General features: G+C 36.9%; 1 protein-coding gene across 2 annotated transcripts in view; it reads right to left on the reverse strand.

The window, feature by feature from the left end:
• RSPO2 (R-spondin 2) overlaps positions 1-18,529 on the reverse strand; it is a 101,113-nt gene that overhangs the window by 22,900 nt on the left and 59,684 nt on the right. Inside the window, exons 3-4 of one of the 2 annotated variants that reach the window (XM_066334924.1) lie at positions 15,828-15,971; positions 14,895-15,080 (exon numbers count right to left, since the gene is read on the reverse strand). In XM_066334924.1, the coding sequence (XP_066191021.1) occupies positions 14,895-15,080; positions 15,828-15,971 (330 nt within the window). Of the gene's footprint in view, positions 1-14,894; positions 15,084-15,827; positions 15,972-18,529 lie in introns of both variants that reach the window. The other variant, XM_066334915.1, reaches the window with a different exon arrangement.

An 18,529-nucleotide genomic window follows, 5' to 3' on the forward strand; every position in this document is an offset into this window, starting at 1 on the left:
ATCTGAAGCAGGAAATTGCTGTGCTTAATACAGGATTTGGAAAGTCTGACTATATCACAACCGGGTTTAGTGCAATCTCTTTTTGGACACACAATTGTACCTATTCAAAACAAATGAAACTGCTGACAGGAACCAAGGAAGTAAATTACCAGCTATTCTTTTGCTCAGTCACAATGCATTGCATTAGCTCATTTTTAAGAGCTTAATAGAGAATATGAATTTTTAATCTTCTCAAATTAGCATGCCAGATAGTGCACTGAAGTGTTCTTTCACTAATAACACTTGATTTTTGCTGCTGACTAGGTTTTATGTAAACTCCAAGAAGACCAAATGTTTTCACACATAAATACATCAGAGTTTTCACATGATTGCCTCAGTGAGATGCAGTGTTTTAGCAAACACTGAAAACTCTAAAACAGCACCTCTAAACACATTCCCTTTGGTGCTGGATGTCAGGTATAAGTTTGACAACCATATTGAGTCAAAAATCATAAGCCAGTTGCAAGTAAAATTTAAAACCACTGGATTTTAAATGGAATAATTAATTTCCAGTGCTTTTCATTTAATTTCTGGTGTTGAAACATTTAAAGTGTCCATTTTCTCCAACTTTTGCCTGCAGCTATAAAGACTGGAAAAACAGCTAAAACATTAAAAATGTTATTATGTGGTGGTTCCAGCAGCTGAGCTTTAAGAAATCAGGAAACTGGTGACCTGATTAACCATTAATATCCTCATTACTACTTTATTCTCTAAATCGTTTTAGGAAGTAATAAGGTCAAGCTTTTTATAACAATTCCTGCAGTGATACATGTTAACTTTCACAGTCCAAAGTGTTCTGCTGAAGGAAGTACCTGAGCTTCCTCAAAGTGTCCACAAGGAACAAATACTCTTACAGATTTCAGGGCGTGCTTTCCTTTGGCAGCTGAAGCATTGCCCCACTGACAGCATTGGAGTTTGTACTTGACACTGTTCTCAGAGGACCTCCACTACTCTTTTGTGTCTTACTGTCTTAGAAGAAGACAATTAGAAAAATCACTGTAAATGGTATAAAAGGTAAACACACCGATTCAATTGCTATTAAGCTGACATGAAGCCTCTACCAATTCTAGAGAATTTACACAGCTAATTGTCCAACTAGATGAAATTTTGGTTCACATAGAAAAATAAAACTCCTATCAATAGATCCACACACTTCTTTAATAACCCTGAAAGATGATACAGAGATGCTGACTTGAACAATTTTCTAAAAAAGAATAATGATTTTTAAGTGGCTAACATGTTGTTCCCAGCTTTGAAGTGCACTCACTGATGCAGACAGTTATAATTCCAAGTACAGCAATGCTATTTAAACTCTTATTCTATACTTAGTTGAAGAAAGTGTATCACTTTTGAGGTTTTTAAAATTATTTTTTCTAGGACAACTTTCTCTAAATTAGAGAGGTTCTAGAGAAATTCTCTAAATTTTAAAGGTTCTAAAATTGCTCAATGAAGTAAGAAGAATTTTAGCTCTATTTTGGCTCCTATTGTACATTCACTTTTAAGTTGTGAGATCCCATTACTTCATGGAACAAGTAATAATTACAAAATAGATAGATTTGCTTCTCATTTAAACCAATCAAACAATTAAACTTTGCTGGCTTTGATGGGACTTCTAATTTTTGGAAACAACCATCAAGGAGTAAAGTTCATCAATGCTATGAGGGATTAATAGCAACTCATCTATAAAACACCACCAAACTATTCCAGATAAGCACCTCACCAAAACATTAGGAGGTGAATGCTTTATAAGCTTGAGTCATAGTTTGAGATACTGTAAACCTATGACACTGTAATATAAGGAGGAGAAAGTTCCCCTCCAAAAAACTGAATTTCTTTTATCTCTCTGAAAAAAATAATTCAAATGTTTGGAAGAAAACAAAGAGAAAAGTAAAATATTATTATTTCACAACATACTCCACCCAAAAAGAATTATTCTGGAAAAAAAGTATGAATCAACTTTTGTTTTAGAGTTTGAAATGTGAAGAAGAATTACTTATTTAATTAAAAAACTCCAGTTGAAAGAACCATTCAGCATGTTATAAAATTTCTCTCAAAACACTATGCTGTTTTTTGAGTCATCTCTGAGTTCTGCAGAAATAATAAATCCTCTTCTCTTTTTCCTTGCCACAGCTGGAAGAAAAAAAAAGAACTTTATCTCCCAGGATTTTTCCATTTATATGTCAAGAGCTGATGATCCACTGGCTTCCCCTGCTCTCAAAAGGGGAATTATTGCAGCCTACGTTCAAGCTGGCACTGGATTGCAGACACGATTAACAAAGTCTGGTAGCAGAATAATCATGTGCTGAGTGCTGGGAATTACAGCTGATAGCATCTATTCATCCCACAGAGAACATACATAGAATCACCTTCAGTGACTATGAAAAACTGATTCTGACCTCACATCAGAATGTCAGTAATTTGTATTATTACGCAGACAAAATCTGTAATGTCAAGTAATCTGCAAAATCTTGAAACAACTTCCTTTTTCTTCAGACTCACCTCACTTCATTTTGCCACAGTACTTTCTTTTAGCTGCAAACTTCCCACCAGTTATTCCAGTTGCCTAACCAGAGCAATGACCTGAAGCCTGACACAAGACTTGCTCAGTAGATATTTTTCATCTGTCAAGTTTTTATGGCCCAGAAATTTCTTCAGCCATAAGTTATCAAATACAAAGTCTTTTTTTCCTGTTGTAAGTACACTCAAAGAGTCCTACTCATATATCACTCTTAGTGCTATATGGCAGAGTTGCAAACTGATTTTTAGTGCATAACCCCTGCACAATGTTTTGCAATGCTTAACATTAGCCTCTATATTTGACCAAATTGTGGTTTTTCTCTGCAAAGCCTAACAGAAGTTTTTTCATCTTGTTTAGATGTTATAAGGAACAACAGATGGTAAACAAGGAGGTGGTAAAATAATCTGGTCCATAAATTCAGAGCAAAAATAAAACCCCAGAATTTAGCCATCTTTTTGGTCGTTTAAAACTAGCTTTGTTTTAGAAACCCTTTAAACATTTTTCAAGTCAAGTAGTAGATAAATGTAGCAACTTCGTCAGTACTGATGATACTATAGTATTAGAGATGCAATCTAGCTTCAGGGCAGCTATGCTAGATGTGATCAAAGCTGCTTGGCACTTGCCTCTAGTCAACAGCTAAGGTTTCATTGTGCAACATTAAAAGCAATGAATTAAAAGAGTTTGACAGTTTTTATAGTACTCTTTCTACTGTGCTGAACTTTTTATATAAGTACAGTTGGCAACCCATTCAAAATTTTCAGATTTGTATCTGACAGAGAAGGAGAATAATTTAAGAGCTGGCTGCATTTTCATCAGAAGCTATTCTAACAAGTGCCATGGTGTTAACATGGGATATTGAAGTCAGTGGAAATCCTTGGGATCTTTATGCTCCATGATAGCTCAAGCAGATATGTTGGAGTCGCAAGTCATGCCCCTTGTTTGAACTTCTTAAAGTTTTTAAGAAATATGACATGATGTAAAGCACCTGCTTTGCTGTCCTACTGCTGCTGCTTTTTGCAACTCAATACCTCTGATTTGGTACCAGCTTTGAAGAGGTCATCACACTTATGAATATGACCAGCTAAGAACGGCAAGGAATGCTCACAGGAAACCAATAAAAGGCTTAAAATAGACAAATATATGAACAGCCAAGCTAATAGAGTTGTGTAAGTAGCATAGTCTTAAAACATGATCTAAGAGCTTGCTATGGTGTCTGCAATATTTCTACACAGTTAATAGATGCACACAACATATGACTCAAGTGCCAAACTTGAAGGTGCTGTGTAAGACTGCATAAACTCAGCCTCATTTGAACCCAAATAGCCTTCTACCTGATTCACACTTTATAAAGAAACACAATCTGATAAACTCTCATATTAAATGGCAAGGATGATGTAAAATACTAACTCAGTGGAGGATGCTTTAAAACAGACTTTTGGGGCCCCTTCAAAATCTAAACAGTGCTAGTTTAGACATACAAAATAAATATGTTTATGATAGAAAATTTATTGCACAAAGGGGTCCTGCATTGTGTCCATCATAATTATTACTGCTTCTGTGTTTGATCATTTGGTGCAGAATGTTATACTGACACAGGGAAAGTACTGAGATACCGCTGTGGTGTTGCATTGCTCTTTACATGTTACTACTCATTTTAGGCTAATTTATTCTTAAGACTGTGCTCAGAAAATTATTTAAATCTACTAATTTTTAATGAGTACAATACCATGTAACATCAATGGAGAGTGGGGATGCCCCCTGCTCATCATGAGAAATTCTTGCTTTCTCTCATTCTTCCTTTGCTCAAGTTCCCACTCCTTTACCAAACACTTCTGCAGAATTTTTGTACTTCTCCAAAATTAATCAGGAATTCAAAGTATTGAAGAGGAAGTTCTTTGAATTCATCTCTGAGATGTAAAGCAAAATGTACTACAGGAATCATTGGTGCCCAAATTTTCCAATCTGAAATAAAATTATCTCAAATTATCTCAGAAAGCTCTAAAAAGACAACAACAACAACAAAAAGGCAAAACCAAGCAACAATTAAAAAAAAAAAAAAAAAGAATTGCAGATCTGTTCTTCCATTCCCCTTCTATTGCCCTTCTGCTGTGCATGAGAGGTAAAGATGCAGATGTATCTAGAAGCTTCCTCTGAAGAACTTTCACTGCACAGCCTTAAAAATCAGTGCAGTTGACTCCAGCCTAGTTCTAGCACTGGTGGTCACCCAAGTGAGAGCAGCTGGGGAGATTGTTCCTTCACATATTCCCTCTTGGCACTCCTCCTTCATTTCTCTAGCCGTCTGCTGCAAGTTAATTAAATTAAATCTGGCCTGCAGCAGAGTACTGGAAGCTGCTGCATTTATGCCTCGAGCAGTGTGCCCTTCCAGAGTTATTGTGACCCTCTGTAACAATTAGATAGGAATAAATCCCGCAAGAGAATGAGTCTCCTAACTTAGCATTCTTGATCTATGCACCCATAGAGCAAATCACAGTTCTGTATCCCAAACATAACACCTCATGACCCGAAAACTTTATATCCACACAGCACCATGCCAGATCTAATAAACTGTATGTCTCAGCAGGGACCATTAACTCCTGCACAGCATTGTGCTGACACATTCATCAAACTCTCCATTTCTTGAGCTACTTTATGCAGCATTGGCTTAGGAGTCACTGAACTACACATCACTGTAGAATTGCACACTTTCTGTCTCATTTTAAAAGGCATTGGAAATCATTCAGTGAATCAGCAGGTGGCATAGGCTTTACTGTCTCCCATTGACTAACAAAGCCATTAATTAGGAACCTCCATGACTTTTTTTCTGCCTAAAGAACAGGAAGAAGAATTCACTCTATTTCTCAGTTTCTTTCCTCTCTCCTTCTCTTTCCTGGATTATTTGCCCTCCACATTTGAAATCTCTGGCTGTAGGATAAGAAGTAAACAACTTCTGCTGAATTCAGCCCAAAGCTGGTGAGGCTCCTGTCTTAGGCTACCTTAGGTTGCCATAAGCTGTGAAGCAAGCAGGCCACAGAGCATTCAAAATGATTCTCCAGAATAACAAAGCTATTATGAAGGCTAGAGACAAGACATCACAATCACAATTATAGCAGTGTAATGAGTTTCTATCTTAAGAGTCAAGCAGCTGCAATTAGCTTGTGCACTCTGCTGGCCTACTGCAAGTGGGAGGGTGACCTATACTTCGATAATCTGCATTGGCACTGGACAAGGAGCACTGCACCCGATGGTCACTAACACAAATGATCATTGACATCAAGTGGCACCAAGACTGGAGGAAACCTGGGCTGCTGTGATCACATACCGGTGGAGTTTGTAGTCCTGAGGGATACAGGTCAGGCAAAGAGAAAAGTTGGGACGCTAAATTTTAGGAAAGCAAAATTTCAGCTAGTCAAGGAATTGGTCAATAGGACCCTCTGGTCCTATTGCTATTAGTCAATAGAAACCCCTGGATTCCACCCATGAAACTGCTCTCAGGGACAAGGAGGTAGAACAGAACTGGTGGAACTTTAAGGACACTTTCCATGGAGCACAAGAGCTCACGATTCCCAGGTGTAAGAAATCAGGAAAGAAAGGCAAGAAAGCTGAATGGCTGAGTCAAGACCTACTGGTCAAACTAAAGGGCAAGAAGGAAATGCACAGGCAATGGAAGGTTGCGTGGAGATGGAGTCAGGATGGCCAAGGTACAGCTGGACTTAAACTTGGCAAGGGACACAAAAAATAACAGGAAGGGCTTCTACAGGTAGGTCAGTCAGAAAAGGAAGGTTAAAGAAAGTGTACTTCTCTGATGAGCAAAACTGACAAGACTGGTAACAACAGATGAGCAGAACACTGAGATACTCAACAACTTTTTTGCCTCAATCTTCAGCAACAGCCTCTCTTCCCACATGACATGAGTGAACAGACTGGAAGACGGGGGGAGCAAAATCCATCCTACTGTAAGAGAAGATCAGATTCATAACTGCCCAAAGAACCTGAATGTATATAAGCCTATGGAGCCTGATGAGATGCATCCCAGAGTCCTGAGGGCATTGGCTGATGGAGTCGCCAAGTCCCTCTTTCCATGATGTTTGAAAAATCATGGCAATCAGGTGAAATACCAGGTGGCTGAAAAAAGGGAAACACTATATTCACTTTTAAAAAGTGCAGGAAGCAGAACCCTGGGAAATACAGACCTGTAAACTTTACCTTTGTGCCTGAGGATATCATGGAACAGTCAGGATGTGGCCCTTGTACAAGTTCTGTGAATAAAAATACTATCTGTATAGCCTAATAGGTTTATTACTTATGAAGAAATGTCTGTGAAAAAAAAAAAAAAAAAAAAAAAAAAAAAAAAAAAAAAAAAAAAAAGGCCTTACTGAACCTTTAAAAACTGAGAAATGCTGATTGCTCTCTAGTCATGCCACACCTGAGGTAGATGGCTCTCCAGACCTGCCATACCCAGGCTTGTGGTTTGGCAGAGGATATGCACAGAACTGTGCCTAACTGATTGATCCTAAGGGAGGAACATATAATCTCAGGCAGGTGAGCATTTGCTAGTTTCTCTGCTGTGACTGAAATGGCTGACACCATAATGTACAAAAATAGCTCTTTGGTAAAGAATTAGAAATGAGTATGTATATGGTTTTTCCTCCTACAAGTGGATTGTGGTTTCAGAATGAGCAAGAGACAAAAACCAACAGGAGTAACTTCACAAGGGTATGCACAATAAAATCCATCAAGTACCTTTTATGGACGAATTCAATCTGTGCACTTGGATCAGCCACAGCTCTTTTCAGTATTTGTATTTCCATGTGGATTAGAGCTGGCTCTCCTTCAGTATTTTTAAACAACCTTGAATTGTATAATTGCCATGGGACCATTCTAACTCATACTCTGGTCATTTATGAGGATTTACACTCTGGTGCACTCAGTAATTCATTAAAAACAGTTAACTCCCATAGGAGACACTGCATCACTCAATACTCATGCTACTTCTGAAATATGGTACACTTAAAGAAACACACATGTTGAAAGTCCTTATCTGGTCTAAAATATAATAATAGAAATAAATAAATAAATTGTGCATCCCACCTTTTAATGATTGGGAAAACTATGTTAATGACTTCCCAAGGAAATAATTCCTATTACTTTAATTTAAAAGGAGGATTGAAGGATAATTTATATTCAGAAGGAAGGGGAAAATACACTTGAGTTGACTTTTCTGCACTGCCAGTAATTCCCTCGAAAGCCTTTAAACATAAGTGGAGAATGCATCCTGCCAATATGATAAAACAATGCATAAATTTCCACAGGCTGAATCATCCTGATAAAGTATGTAAAGTTAAAACCTTATGCTCAGTATATATAGTCCATTACAAGATATGCCTTGGGCAGTGGTACTGAAGAGGAAAACTAAAACAGAAATCAAATTGCAACAATGCTTTTCTGCAAAAGTGTTTTGCTAATGTCATGAAAGTTACCCTCTACAGGTCACTTTAGACAGATTTAATTTCTAGTCTATGCATTTTTAAATTCTGCTTCATTCAAGGAGACTAAAGTCCTTTAAAAGCTTTAAAACATAATCCATCACTTAAAAAAGCAAACCAAAACCACACTTCACTATAACAGCACCCCAAAGAAGTTTAGGTTAGTTATGTCTATCTAAGTTAATTTACAGGTTTCAAGATAAGAAATGCAATATTGCACCACATTCACACAAACCCACATATTTCAATAATTGCAACTGTAACCCATAGTAATATTTATCCAGACAAAAACAGCAAAAAAGTTTTGTAGGAGCATAGTGACACAGTAACAAGCCGCTTCAATTCCCATGCAAGATCCACCGTGCCATTTTCAAGGAAAACATAAACCCAGACACTGAACAGTTAACCTAAATGATCTAAATCTCAGAAGAGTTATTTTCAATAAGTGTTGAGATTTTTCAGAGCACTTAATTGTTTAACTGCTTACTTTAACTGACCTGATTCCAAACATGTAGAAAAAGGAGGAGTCAATAGCTATATCTTGTTCACTTTAGAGTTTTAAGAGCCTCAACCTCAATCTTCAAGCAATGTGATGTAATCTAGAAGCAGCAAAGAGGAGCCATTCCTGCAAAATCTGCCTGTTTGTCCTTGATGGATAGTACTTGGTTTCAGAATTGAACATGACTAATACTCAAACTGATGTTCAAGTTCATGTGGCTTATAAAAACTATTTCTAACTACTTTTAAAATATGAGTCCAATTGGATTGTATTTTCTCTTTGGAAAATAACTAAGGAATGGGTTGCTCCCAGATAAAAGAAAAATACCAGCAATTGTTTAAAAGCCACAGGAAGTTTATACTTGAATTCATTTTAATGAATATTAATCAAATGCATGCATAATACAGTTATTTGCTCTCTTAGCCTCCCAAAAATGCACAAGAAATACCCATGTAATTTTTTGTTTCTAAGAAGAAATATTACAGGAAACATGATACTTTAATGCATAAAAGAAAAATCAGTTTCTTGCTCCAGCATAGTTACTTTATAGTATGCTATCACCTGAGAGAATGCCACCAGTATGCTACAGTATGCTATCACACTGCCTTTTACCTGAAAATCTAAGAAGCATCAGGTGCTCCAATATAGGCACATGCATGCATTTCATCTAAGTGCCAATGAATGCAAATGTCGTGAAAATATAACTACAGATTTGGTGTGCATTTCTATATTTTCCACTTTGAAACAAATAAAAACAACAATTTGTAAATCATCATCTCTGAAATAATCACTGAAATATGAAGACAAATAGAACTCAGACCAAAAAAAGGGAGACTATTTCATGTCTGAGGATTGTGAGAGTAATGGCTAATCCTGGTTTTCTCACAACTGACCTGATTTAAGCAGGAGGTTGGACTAGATGACTTTCTGTGTTCCTTTCCAACTTGAAACTACTTATGATTTGATTTTCCCTTTTTTTTATTGTTACCAGAGATGCAAACATTCCTGCTCTTCTTAGAAGGTGGTTCAAACTTAATTGACTATTGATGATATAACTATAACTCCTGCCTATGTGCCTTAGTTAAAATACATAGTCTAGTTGCAAGCATTCCCACTGAAATGAGAAGTATTATGTGTTTCATTTTCTTCAGGGTCTAGACTTACTTTACAATTAGTTTTCACTGGCTGCAGTCCCTTCTGAATGTGATCAGCTAAAGGGCAGAAAAAGACCCACATTTTAATACTTGCAGCACAACATTCTCTGTCCAAAGTAGATGTTGACAATCCAGACAAGCAGAATCTGCATCTGACAAAGGCCTGTTTCCTGAACAAATGTACTAACAAGCATGCCAGGCTCTGAGGGTTAAGCCACACTGTAAAACAGTTCTTGCTTCCTGGAAAGCCTCCAAAATACATCAGACTACTATTTTGTCCTTTCTTGCTCCCACTTATTAGGTCCTTCACAAAATGTGCAGAATGGCCATCTATTAAAATACTCACAAAAGTATTTCCTCATTACTATTGCTTTCCCACCCTGCACTGTGCAATTAAGTGTTTACAAGGAGTTTACTCGTTGTGAACTAATGCTGAAGCAAATTTTCCTTCTCTCCTTCAAAAGCTTTGAGTCATAATTTGCAAACAAAAATTATGGGTTATATTTTCAGACAAGCTAAGGACATGTCTCCTTGGCCAGAGTGGTATGCAAAAAACACATCAAGGAGGAAAACCTGCTTGGTGACACCAGGATTCTAGCAGAGCCAGTAGTCAGTGGAGGCACACTTAATGCAGCTTCTATCTGTCTGGTGAGCGCAAAGAAGGGCAGATTTGGCCCAATGCAACTGCAGAATTAATCCATCACAATCTTCAATCAAGAATGTGATCAACTGCCTGATCACAAAGATCATTCACTGAGTTCTGGTGTTATATTTATTTTGATTGTTTTTTATTTCACACTTACGAGGAAAAGATCCATTGTAAAGGAACCTCATGAAATTCAACAAAGTGCAAAGTCCTGCATCTGGGAAGGAAGCATCCCCTGGAAAAACATGGGCTAGATATGGACTGTCTGGGGAACAGCCCTCCTGGGAAGGTCCTGATAAAACTTGAGCTAAATGTGAGCCAACTTTGTGCCGTAGCAGCAGTGATCACTCCCTTCAATCTGCTTACCTGTTAATAGAGCATGACAGCAGATCAAGGGAAGTGATCATCTTCCTTTATTTGACATTCATCAGACCACATCTAGAACACCATATGGCTTTGGGTACCCCAGTTCAAGAAAAGAAAAATATTGATAGAGTTTGGCACATCACCAACACAGTAGAGAGCTGAAGTGTTTACCCAGTGAAGAAGGACTGAGGATGAGAGGCTGGCCATGGGCCAGCAATGTGCACTTGCAGAAGTATTAGTTTGGCATAGAGTTATGTTCAAGTTTCAGACAGCTTGAAGAACTGCAGTCTGATGAACACTGAAATAGCAGAGAGCTGCTTTGCTGCTTATATAACACTTAATATGAAAAATTAAATCAACCTGCAGATTCCTGGAGTGTACAAAAAAAAGAGGAGCAATTAATGAGGTAAGCATGAGGAACATACAAGAGGTACAAATAAAATGTTTTTAGTAAATACATGGGAAAACATGAAGAGAGAAAGATTTACCAGTCTACTGTACATTTCTGACTGCTGATTTCGCCACTGATTTTTTTTAAATTTTGGTTTTCTCTTTTTTTGAACTAAAGAGGAGGAAATTCTTCATCAGGAAGAGACCAGCATGGATAGAAGGTGGCCTGAACAATCCAAATCTCCCTTGTATAAGTCTAACCTCTCCAAGCAGAATTCACATTACAGTCAAGCCACAGGGTAACTTACATAACATTAACAGATACACAAATGTTACATTTCCATAGAGAAATAACAGTTAAATCAATAACTATTGACACTAAGAAAGTATCTCTAAGCAACAATTATGAAATCAATGTTATTCTTATGTTGCTGGATTCAGTGGAAAAGAAACTAAATCATCTTTCATTTGTATTCCATCTTGTATCTCTACAACCCTGCAGACACTGGGAAAGAGATAAATAAATAATTCATCAAAACTGGAGTTGTACCACAGCCATATGGCCAACTGGGTAGCACCTTAAAAATATGGAACTGAAGCAGTTACTAGGAAAACAGAATTCAACTTTCCTTCTACTGCAAATGCATAAAAATCTGGTTTGGAAGTTTCTATTTATGTAGTGTGGACCATAAATAGTGACTTAAAAATATGCAGAAGTAGAAAGCACATGACAAAAGCACTTTATTTGACCCTATTCTACCAAAAATATCCTTACTTCCTGTGCTCGGCTTAATCCATCACAATCTTCAATCATTTTAGTTGTATAATCCAATACTTATTCTCCACATTTGTGTGAGTTTATGTACTGACAACATCAGGATGAAAGGATTTATTAACAGCCTCTCAACTGACATTTACAGGAGATCATGGTTCTTCAGTCTCCCACAAGTGCTAACCTTACAATTTTTTTCTCTTATTTCCTCAGTTTAAAAGTTCAGTCATAAAATTCCTAACATTAGGAAAACATCATATTTTTAAAGACACAGAATCTCTTCCTCAGCATCCAGAACCTGTAACCCATGTCTGTGCCTCCCACTATGACACAGTGATCAAATAGGCAATAAAACATTTTGAGTGTCTAATGGGGCAACACGCTAACTAAAATGTGATAAAGGAACAGGGTCTTAGACCAGCCCTGGATATAGTATAAATTAAAACATACCATAAAGCAGGAGTTGTGTACAGAGCAGCCTCTGTGGCTTCCTCACCTGCAGAGATAACCAGGTCTGGGGAAGACTTACCCTTGGCACATAAAACACCACTAACACTCTCTCAAGAGATTCTTAGGAGAGAGAAAGGAGTTTATACTCTGGGAGGTGTTTTCTGTGATGGCACAGAGGAGTATTAAACACTGTATTCAGTGTGGAGGGTTCAAACCTGCAGTTTTGTATACGTTTATTTTTATCTCTGAGAACAGATGGAAGGAATTCCACACCACAGGAGAAGAGGACTGTAATCTGTAGGATTTACTGGAGCCCATGAAAGAGTACTACAATTACTACACTAGATTTATATTTGCAGCAACAACTTCTCTGAAATGTGGTGAAAAAAAAAGGGCAAAGATTTGATCAGACATCTTAAAACAGAGACAATATACACACTAGGCAATAAATGTCCTCACTCTTAGGAAAGCCACTGTGCCTTTGAAAAGATAAATTTGAGATGTAAATCTTTAGGCAGTGACCTGAATTGCTAGAGAATAAGACATAAAACCTAAGAGAATAAGACATAAAAAAGCATGAAAGTTTGACAGGTCCAAGTTAACATAGTTACATGAGCATGCTACAGTATTCTTGAATATTATGGTTCACTTAAGCATACTTCTCAAACTACAAAAATTTGAACAATTTGTATCCTAATGAAATTGTCAAGACTTAACCCATATTTCCACTTGCTAGGAGTTTTTGTAATACTGGACACTGCATCCATAAAATACCTCCCTTTATACACACTGAGTACATGAATGACTAAATCTGTACCACATGATGTCGAATGGAAAAAATTCTGCAATTTTCTCAATTTTTCCACTACAAGATGCACTGCCTGCATTTGAAGGCAAATGAAATGAAAGGAAAGGAAGGAAGGAAACACCCATGGAGATTTAGTAGAACTTGACATGGGTCCTTTTTATTTCCTTTCATTTCAGCAGTAAAACATTTCCTCAGTTATCTGATTACTAACCTCATTTGGGCTTCAGGGTCTGTTAGAAGTAACTGGATCACTCAGCAGGCTGCAAGCACTAGTAGGTGTACTCTATCCTGATGTAGAGGCAGCTGACTAACATTCAGAGATAGCATGACACACATACCATAGCAGCCCAATTCAGCCTTAATTTTTACCTTTTCTTCTTCTTCCCTAAAGAGATGTTAATTTGTAGGTTTCATTCCTCAGAGCCTTTGAGAAGTTTATTTAGGTTGCAGATTAACCGTGCTGTACGATGCAACCCTGCAGCACTGTGACTATGCCCTGTGTGTGCATCCACACGTGTATGAATACAGGGAGGGAGACAGGGGAGCAAAGAACATTCACAGACTGTCAACCTGCATACCAAAAATATCAACTGGATATCAACTTTATATATTCTTCCAGTCTTGCAGTCCTAGAGACAAAAAGGAAGCTTTCAGAGATTTAACCCATATCCATAAGATAAAAGTATATATATAAAATACATACACATTGGTAGGCAGAAGGTTAAAGCCAAGATAGACATCTTCAACAATCCCAGAATACAAAGTAACTTATTAAAGTACCTTTTCTAGGACTGTTTCAGGTTTATCTTATTCATCATGGTATGGCTTTCCTGAGGATTCTTCAAGCTTTTATTTTTTAAAAAATTTGTCTCATTTCACAGTTGACCCAGCTAGCAGTAGGAGGTTGGACTAGAGATCTCTTGAAGTCCATTCTTTATTTCACTCCATGATTCCAGAAGGAATGGCACCTTTATCACCTGCTGATCACCCTCCTCTCCTTCAAATTCTGAAACTTGGTTAAGTAGTCAAGATACATAGCTGAGAGGTTAAACTTTTCAATTTAAAACTCTCCACCAATGATGTGTCTTCTGTTTGGCGTCTAAAAAAACCAAGCCCAAATTTGAAACTCGATTTCCTTTTTCACATCAGCATCACTATTTAAGTCTTGCAACACAATGATAAAGGAATTTGATTTTATTTACTTGGGGAAATTGCCATAAGCATTTTCATGCTGAAAATCTTGGTATCTATCTATCTATCTATCTATCTATCTATCTATCTACCACTGTTCTACTTGTATCACTTCTATGACAGTTTGGCCACATTCTACACTATTCAAAACAAATAATATGTTCCAGCTAATTGCTCCAGCTAACAGCACCACATGTAATTAACTTCTTTTAATTTAAATACCCATCACACCAACACTGTGTGTCACCTGCAGAGAGGTTTAGAATCATAATCTTTCCTGTCATGTGCAGAAGAAGTTGTTCTTCCACCATCGGCATTGTTTCCATGCTGAAGAGCAAACTGCAACCTGTTATATGGTTCTTCCATGAGGCACCTCTTTGAAAAACTCTCAATACCAGAAAAAACAGTTTCACAGTCTGCTGAAAGACTGATTACTCCCATGCCGAGCATTTCCCTGCAGTCTCGCTAGACGGACTAGGACTGATGTAGTACTGCTGCTTTTCAGCCTTGGCTGACCAAACAGAGACAGAATTTGGCCTTCAGCACATAAAGTTTTTTCTGGCATGGGCTACACTCACCTCCTGGACAATGCCTCATGGCCATTTTACACCGTCTGGATTCTGCAATGGTTGGACATGGTATTGTGTCTTTTGCTGGCTTCTTCACAATTTGTCTTGTTCTCGTTTCCAGGCCCCACTTAAATCCACATGTTTTGTTATTTCTGCTGCAAGTTCCCCACTCACTCCATTGACCCACTTCACAGCCTTCTGATAAAGCAAAAGAAAACACAAGTGAGCAATTCTGGGTTTTTTGTTTTTTTCTTTTTTCTTTTTTTTTAATTAGAATACACTGTACACTGTTAGAAAGCAATACTTGTCAGTTTTACTATTAGCAGGTAAAAAAAAGCTAGAAACAAAATTAAAATCTCTCACAGAACCTGAATGTTTTTAGCCAGCATCAACCCAACAACAACAACAAAAAAAATCAAAATATCAAACTATATGTTTGATATGTTATGACAGCTCCAAATATTGAAAAACTCTCCTAAAACAATGAAATTTACTTTTTTCTATATCTAATATATAGATCCTATTTGGTTGTCACCTGGGTTTGAGAACTTCAGAAGTTCCCGTTTCCAAGCCCTCTCCATCATGACATGCATGCAATACTCTTGAAAGACAAAGTTTGTTCTTACACAAGTCCTGAAATCTTAGGAATTCTGAGTTGTAAATCTTCAAATAATTCTGAGTTGCAAATCTTCATGTGAGGTGATTTTACAGTTAAGAGTACAGAACTTTCTGATTCATGACAGAGAGGCATTTCCCAATGAGACAGGATTTTAAAGTTTGGAGAAATTTAGTGGTATTATCAGTAAAGAAATCAATAATAATTCAATACAGAGTATTTCCTGATAAGAAATACTAAGCATCATCATGAGGTAGTGCCATATTTGAATATGGCCACCTGGCAAAAGAGCTACCTCAGCAGCACTGCTGTGCTGCAAGACTCACCCACACATTCCATAAGCTCTTCCAAGGCTGCAAACCCAGCGGGACATCCTCGAAAGCAGCGGCCTCTGTGCGAGTAAAAGCCAGTTTTGCATTTGGTACAGAAGTCTCTGCTAAAGCAGGAGTCGCAGTTTTCTATTCTGCATCCTAAATCAAAAGGATCATAAGGAACAATGAGACAGCAAAGTTAGGATAAGAGTAAAAATGAAGGGGCTTATAAAGCAATGAAATGGCAAAGCCAGAAATGCTATAATACTGCCATGCTGAAATCCATCCATTCCATGGTATATAGATGGGATTAGAGGTAACTGTGTTTACCATAATGTTATCCTAATCCTATTTTTTTAAATCAAACTGTAAATAAAGCCCCTAGTTTAATTACATTTGAGTCAATGAAATCTTTTTGGTGAAATTATGTCCAGTATAAATTATTTTTATGTGTAAGTAATTTTGATGAAATCGAGATGCGACAAATCATTTGGGGAAGTATGCATATATTATATGTATTGTCTTCAGTTTATAATTTATCACTGAAAGCGGGACACATTTTTTTTCTATGAGTTGACCCTATAAATAGCTGAGTGAATGCTTTCATGTAGTATATCTGAAGTCTGTGTCTACACATATGCACATGCAAAAAGCCTCAATTTTTTCTGGATTTAACTCCTCTCTATTATTAAGACATGTAATCCATAAAAAATAACCATTCTCAAATGACTTAAGGAGACATACGCCATAACCAATAGATTAAAAACAAACAAACAAACAAACAAACAAACAAACCAAACAGACCAAACAAAAAAAAAATATTGCCTTTATGAAATACTGCATTTATCTGAAAATTTAAGAGGAATATGACCTGCAATAGATGACAGACTCAGGTGTAGGCTTTTCAGAAATATCCTATTCCATATTAAAATATGTCAACTTTAAAGTGAACTAGTTACATATATATACCATACATACCTACAAAAAATACCAGGGAAAAATATACCAAAGATTTAAAAGGATATGCCATTATATTTGGAACAGCAAGGATCACTTCATAATTAATTTTTAAAAAATCTAATCCTTCAGCTAACAAAATTAAAGAAATTACATTAACTGTATCCTCTCTTCAGCTATCTGAAGCCACAGCAAGAAGCATTTTTTATTCATGCCATGCAACAATATAATAATAATTTTGGTGATTCTGTCATTCATTTATTCTTCATTCCTTTATAATGAAAAAAAAGAAAGCACAAACCATGACGTCACTATTCTGAAATAGCAATTAGTAAATATTTCCAATGAACTCTTCAAATTTAGCCAATCTTTATGAAACAGATTTTAATATTTACTCTTGAACTTCAGCAGGCTAAAACAGGGCACCCCACAATACTTAAACAGTGTGTATGCAAGTGTGTGTAAAATTCTTTGTTAGCAGTTAGGGAAATATGAGGCTTTTTACATCAGATTTCTTGTGGCATTGGCCAACAAATTAGGCAGATTGACTGAAAAGAAAAATGTATATTTCAACTCGAGGTGACCTTTGCATGGTTAAAAGGAATGCGAGCACCAGTTTGAAGCCTTGCCCCGACAGAGATAACCTCTGCTGGTCTGTTTAGACATAACCACACATAACCTGAATGCTACCAGCTCCTGTGTCCAGCATTTTTCAAATGGGCTTTTAAAACTTGAGTTCATACAAGCAGCACAAGTTGGGCTTCTCATCCACACTTCAGTTTATAGGAAATTCTTTACAATAATAATTTCATTTTCTCAAGGGTTGGATTGAATCAGTCCCTAAAGAGCAGGATCCTAGTCAATGTCTTCACAGTGAACCTGCAAAATCACTTTCCTAGATTAATGAATTGCAAGGCAAAACCAACTAGGTGAGCTGCTCTGAAGATGTAGCACAACACTTAATTGCTACTCTGGTTTGTTACGCTCAAGGTATACTGCAAGTATTTTATTAAATGCAATGCTTGAATCAAATATCCTGTGTGTTTACATATTAAGAAAAAACATTTGCCTCCTGCCCACCCATCTGAGACACTTGAAAAGACATCAAGGTTTTTACAAATCATGTAGTCCAAATGATAAGATGCAGAACAGAACATTAAAAGAAAAATCAGCATCTTGCAACCCTCTCTCACATCTAAGTGACACAACATATTTTAAACAACGTTTTGATTATGATTTTCAAAAATCATGTTGGGAGTAACATGCTAAAATCTTTTCTGTGTGTGTGGAAGAAGAACTAAAAGAAAAACTTTGAACAGGAGTTACCGTTTGATATGATACACACACGTTCGGTGGGTGGAAGCCAGCCTCACTTTACACTGGGGATTCCCTCCACAGAACTCTATTTACTGCAAGTACCTATGTGAATAACCCATTTTGAAACATTAAATGACTGAATAAATCCTCTTTCAGTTTTGATCATACTTCAAAACTCCCATCTTGTTTGTATTTTCTACTTTACTTGCAGTGCCAGTTTCCTTTTGGCTCACAGCAGAGTCCTTGAGATAACTATCTGTTAGAACCTTTAGTAGGTGAAGGTTGGGTGGAGTGAAGGTTGTATGAAGGTTGGGTGAAGATTTCAACCAAGACAGATTATTTTCATTTTTTTCCTATGAATATAAACTACTCTAAACATGTAAAAGCAATTATTTAATTATCACATGCAATTTTAGGGGAAAAATCCAAAGAGTATTAGGAAT

This window comes from Sylvia atricapilla, chromosome 1, assembly GCF_009819655.1.
Source record: "Sylvia atricapilla isolate bSylAtr1 chromosome 1, bSylAtr1.pri, whole genome shotgun sequence".
Classification (NCBI taxonomy): Eukaryota; Metazoa; Chordata; class Aves; order Passeriformes; family Sylviidae; genus Sylvia; species Sylvia atricapilla.